The sequence below is a fragment of the Limulus polyphemus genome, unplaced genomic scaffold (genome assembly GCF_000517525.1).
Source record: "Limulus polyphemus unplaced genomic scaffold, Limulus_polyphemus-2.1.2 Scaffold1541, whole genome shotgun sequence".
Classification (NCBI taxonomy): domain Eukaryota; kingdom Metazoa; phylum Arthropoda; class Merostomata; order Xiphosura; family Limulidae; genus Limulus; species Limulus polyphemus.
This window is the reverse complement of record NW_013667151.1, coordinates 214,507-219,994: the sequence shown is the minus strand read 5'-3', so window position 1 is coordinate 219,994 and position 5,488 is coordinate 214,507. Positions and strand designations below refer to the sequence as shown.

General features: G+C 29.0%; 1 protein-coding gene across 1 annotated transcript in view; it reads left to right on the top strand.

Moving 5' to 3' along the window:
- LOC106464016 (40S ribosomal protein S5) overlaps positions 1 to 5,488 on the top strand; it is a 13,283-nt gene that overhangs the window by 2,769 nt on the left and 5,026 nt on the right. Inside the window, exon 2 of the mRNA XM_013924122.2 lies at positions 2,617 to 2,733. Within this exon, the coding sequence (XP_013779576.1) occupies positions 2,617 to 2,733 (117 nt within the window). The remainder of the gene's footprint in view (positions 1 to 2,616; positions 2,734 to 5,488) is intronic.

Genomic DNA, 5,488 nt, shown 5'->3' with positions numbered 1-5,488 from the left:
ATTTCTAAATAGCAATTATCTATATACATATATGATGTATAATAGTTGAAATGTGGCTATTTTACAAAGTGCTAGTCTAACACAGCCAAGACAGGTCACTTTTTAAGGACTAAAGGTCAGTTTTATATTATTGGATAAGATAACGTGCACGTACACCTTATCATTGTAACTTCTGTATTGTTAGCTAGGCATGGCTGAAAGGTCAATATATAAAAATAATAAATATATATAAATGTATAATCTTATGAGATTTAAGCTATTTAAGTCTGAATATTTATGTTTTCGTGTTATGATTTGTGGTCATTCTAGAATGAAAGAGGCATAATTTGTTTAACGTGGTTACAAGATCGATCAAACCCGTAGAGAGATCCGTTACTGAAAACACAAAATATATAAAGTTTTTTTTTCTTAAGAAACTTGAGAACTATATGGATATTATATAGATTTTGCCTGTGAAATTTGAAAATTTTGTGATGCACAAAAGAATTTTTAATATTAAAAATGAAAATTACTTTGCATGTTGGATAGGCAACATGCAAAAAGAAAAGAAAAAGCATGAGAAAAACATTGCTTTACAAACCTTAAGACTTGATAAAAAAAATTTTGATATTTTGCATTTGAAAGCATTGTAATGTTTTCTGATAATTTGCCAAATTTTGTTGACATACGCTTACTAATTTAAAAGTTAGCCTAAAAAATATAACAAGCACAAAATGGTTACAAGGTTGGTCCCAGGGACTGAGTCCGTGCTGAATGAGGTAACTCTTAAGAATAGATTTATTAATTTGATATTCAAAATAGCTTTTAAGAACCACATTGCAATTTTGGAACTTGTCTGACAGTGAATCTAACAAAGAGCTTATCAATTTCTAATTCATTGCAGAAATGAGTCAGAATAATGGAAAAATTGTTTTTATTTAATGTGAACTGCTTAGACAACTTAGTTTTGTCTTAAAAGTACAAGATTTGGTTTAAAATGTAGTTTATACATAGCTGCTCTCTGAATTTTGAGAAGTCAAAATACAAAAGTGAACATCAGTGTTTCATCTTTTCAAGTAGTAAAAAAAATCCTAATTTGTCACCTTTCATGTAGGTCTTACATAAAAATGTATCAGTACTGTATTTTAGACCACCTTTGATATTATGACTGGCTCTTGACAACAACAACTGTACACACATTGAACATTTGAAGATCTTTTGTTGGCTTGCTGTAGTGAAGAAACAAACAAACCAGAAATATTTTGTTGATATAAATGCTGATTAAAAGCCATTTGTGAACATGTTGCCTGCTATGGTTCTTAGAGAATGATGCAAACCAGGCAAGGTTAGGGACTTTTGTTTTCATGAAATTAAGTTGAACAGCATAAAGGCACTATCTGCCATTTTAATAATCCTTAAGACCTAAAACTGTAGCAGTTTGTTTAAAACCATTAATGGGGTACTATATAGGAACAGAACTGCTTGGTTGGTAGCCAGGGAACAAAATTAACATTTTGTGCCAAATGCTTCTAAAAACCTTATTGAGCACATAAAGAATAAAAAGATATTAAAGTTGAATTTACCAATTTCTATGGAAAATTAGTTGTAGTCTTAGATAAAACAGTAGTACTTCATACTGTATAAAGGGGAATATGCTCTAAAAATAATTCAAGATATCTTATTTTCATACAATCTGTGACTTTATAACCTGAAACCATTGCAAATGCATTTTTAGCTGCAGCATAGTGGCTCATAAAATGGTTCTGAGTTGTTTTCAAGTACAAACTTTTAGCTCATTGTTCCATCATCTCTTGACTAATTTGAGATCTAATTATAGTTTTGGACTCAGGAGGACAAACCCTTTTAATTGATGTATTTGACCATGCCCAAGACCTCGTAGATTAATTTTGCCTAAAATAATTTCAATTTAAGTCGCTACATACATTTAATGATTGATAACTAAACCTTTGGAAAAACTTAATATTCTACTGGGTGTTTTATAGATGTTGCCTTTTATTTGTATCAAATTATAATATTTTAAACCTGTACTTTTTTGCGTATCATGCTGTTCATCTGTAATTTGTATGAAAACAAATGACAATGTTTCACGGAACTTCCGATCTATTTATAAAAGGTGACTAATAAACGTGGTTTTAATTAGTTTTCAGCCAAAGATGCATAAATGTTATCGGATGCTGTCACCATCTGATAGGTAAATTGGGATTTTTGGCTGGGAGCATATGCGAGTTAAATACGGTAGTCTGTGGGTTAAAAAATACTGTTTTGGAAAGCTTGATTTTTTGCACTGCTGCTGAAGGACATAGGAGTATAGTTAATAAATTTAAGTAGAAGTTTAAAGTATAAGTGAAAATTACAATTTAAATATCTGTAAGTATTGTTTTTGTATAATTCAATTTAATAAATTAACTATAGTGTAAAATATAATAAAAGCTATAACTTTGAAGGTGTTTATTTCAAAACAGGTTAAAGGTCATTTCAACGTGTGTGAGGAAACAAAAATATTGTTGATAATTCAAAATAATAAAAGATTGTAAGATGAGTCTTGTTCTCTATATTAGTTTTCCTACTGGAACTTTCCTGTATATTTAACATGCTATAATATACTTTTGTTTTCAGATGACAGATACGTGGGATGAACCTACTTCTGTTGCTGTAGTACATGAACAGCCAGAAATAAAGCTGTTTGGTAGATGGAGCTCTAGTGATGTACAAGTTAGTGACATCAGTTTGACTGTAAGTAAATAGATCTTCTGAATGTATTATTATTTTTGAAAGATAAATCACTTCCAGAAGAATTTTCAATAACCTTACATCTCAATTTGATCAAATTTCATTTAAAAAAAGCTTTAAAGTTAATACACTTAAGTTCTTCATACCACAATATTCAAATCTGTAATGAATCGTTGTGGACAATAGCATATACCACTGCTTAGTGTATATAGCAAACATTTCTAAGTTTGAGTTTTCATCCCAGGATGTAGCTTTCATATATGTGTGTCTTGAGGTTTGTTAAGCATAGACAATGTTTTTCTCATGCCATTTTTCTTTTCACATGTTGCCTATCCAACATGCAAAGTAATTTTCAAATTTCACATGCAAAATCTTTATAATGTCTTGACAGTTATCAATCATTTCTTTAAAAAAAAACTTACATATTTTATCTGTTATTTTCACTAATTAACCTCTGAACGGGTTCAGTCGATTTGACTAATCTTGTAACTATCATAAAAATTAGGAAATATATATATAAATTATTCCTCTTTTGTTCTAGAATGACTACAAATTATAACATGAAAATATAAATGTTTAGACTAAATAGCTTAAATCTCATAACATACATTTATATACACCTTTCAGCCATGCCTGGCTATCAGTACAGAAGTTACAATGACACGGCACATGTGCACTGATGTTACCATATTCAATAATATAAAACTGACCTTTAGTCTTTACTAAGTGACCATTTTTGGCTGTGTTTTAGTGGACTAAAAATGTGACTGATTTTACAAAATACTTTAGGGCAAAGGATGTACAGAGTAAAATTGAACTCCAAAAAGAACAAAAAAACTATACCATGTAAAAAAAAAAAAAGTCATAGAATCTATTGAAACAATTATTAAAATAATACCAAAATTCTTAACATAACAGACTACAGATGTAACTGTGATTACTCCATGAAAGAGGTTGCGTTTTGCATTACTCCCTACAGGATACATTTTTAAAACTTAAAAAATAACAGATGGAAAAAAAGAAAAACCTATCAGGTTTTGAAATCTATCATGTGATCAGACTTTAAACTACTTTAATTAAAAAAAATATGGATACACTGAACTAAAAACTAAGTTAAAGGTCAAATATTATGCCCATCAGTGACCTAATGGTAAGATTGAGGGCTTTAATTATAGTGCTAAAAGGTACAGCACAAATATCTCAAAGTGAAGATTTATATTAAAACCAAACAAACACTATTTTAGTTCGGTTTTGGTTGATAAGTTCCATTGCTTAAGAAACATCAAATATATGTATGTGTGTGCCCACGATTGTAAATATAACAGTATTACGACTATAGTTATTTTTATACTTATTTAGTATAAAATAATTAACCTTAATAGTATTAACCTTCAAGAATTATACACCAGATGATTACCTAAAACAGTCTTATTTATCAAACCCTTTTAACCCTATCACGACAGGTCACGTTTCAAAGGCCATGTCATCGCGTTTCTTAACTTGCATTCAAAATTTTATTGAACTACTATTTCATGAATTTATATCAATAAGTTTGGTATCAAATTGTAGATTATTACTCAAATTTTAGTATTATACATTAGTTAATTTCTTAATTTAAAAGTAAGTATTAAAAAAAAAACACAGCTAATCATAAATTTTTTGTGTGTCACGTGGTATGTTGAATGCAGCACTGGTTCAAATTAGATGTTTGTGATGTCAAAATACAAAATATACAGTTTCGTACAATTTATGAACTCAAACTACTAACATTAACAAGCTAGAATATAAAATAAGAACCTCATGTACTGAACCAAACAGTGGTCCCCCACCCATCTTTTACCATTTTTGGAAACGGTCCCTTATGTACAATTACTTCTATATACGACATGAATAACCAATTGAAAGCTCAGAATGTCCCCCCTAGTGGTTTTCTCAGCCATACGGACATGTTATTTTGTTAATTTTGTTCTTTTCACACAAGATTTCAAATGATAAGGTAAGTCTTTAGTGAACTCGAAATTTTATATTTTTTTAAACCCAAATACAGCTCAGTTACTATGCTTGATAAATTATAGTGGAATTCTATGGTATCGGTATAGTAATTTCTGATTTTTTGGTTATTTAAAATGTACATGTAGAGCATAAAAAAAAAAAAATTTCGTTTTTATATCCTTTACATGGGAATTTGATAAGGCTTAGCAACCTACGACAAGTGGCAAACGAGTAAAAAGGTCATAACTAGAAGAGATAACCGTTTGCTTTACTTCTTTATTCACTGTTCTATGTTTTCAGAAAAATAAGTTTAAGAACTGAATTGTAAATATATATGTATATACATTATCACAAATGTATAATATTTCTTCACACAAAATTTATTAAAGTTGAAGTTTTTGTAAAGGCCTAGAATCTAGTTGGTTTAAGAAGTGTGCCAAAACTTGTATTTATGAAATAACTCATGCAACTGACAAATTAAAAAAAATATGGAGATTTTACTCAGTTGTTCCATATTTGATTAAAATAATTTGGCCTACTAATTGTTATTTTATTTAATTTTTTATAATTTTTGAGTCACTTTAATTTAATGATGTTCATTAAAAGAACTATGAATAATTCAACTTATTTGTATTTTTTTATAACAAAATATTGGTTAAATTTTCTAACTTGCTTAGAATGAAAATAGGACATATTATCATATGATCCATCATAGTTCAGTTGTGATGATATCAAAATACTCTACATCAACATTAATGTTGTTAAG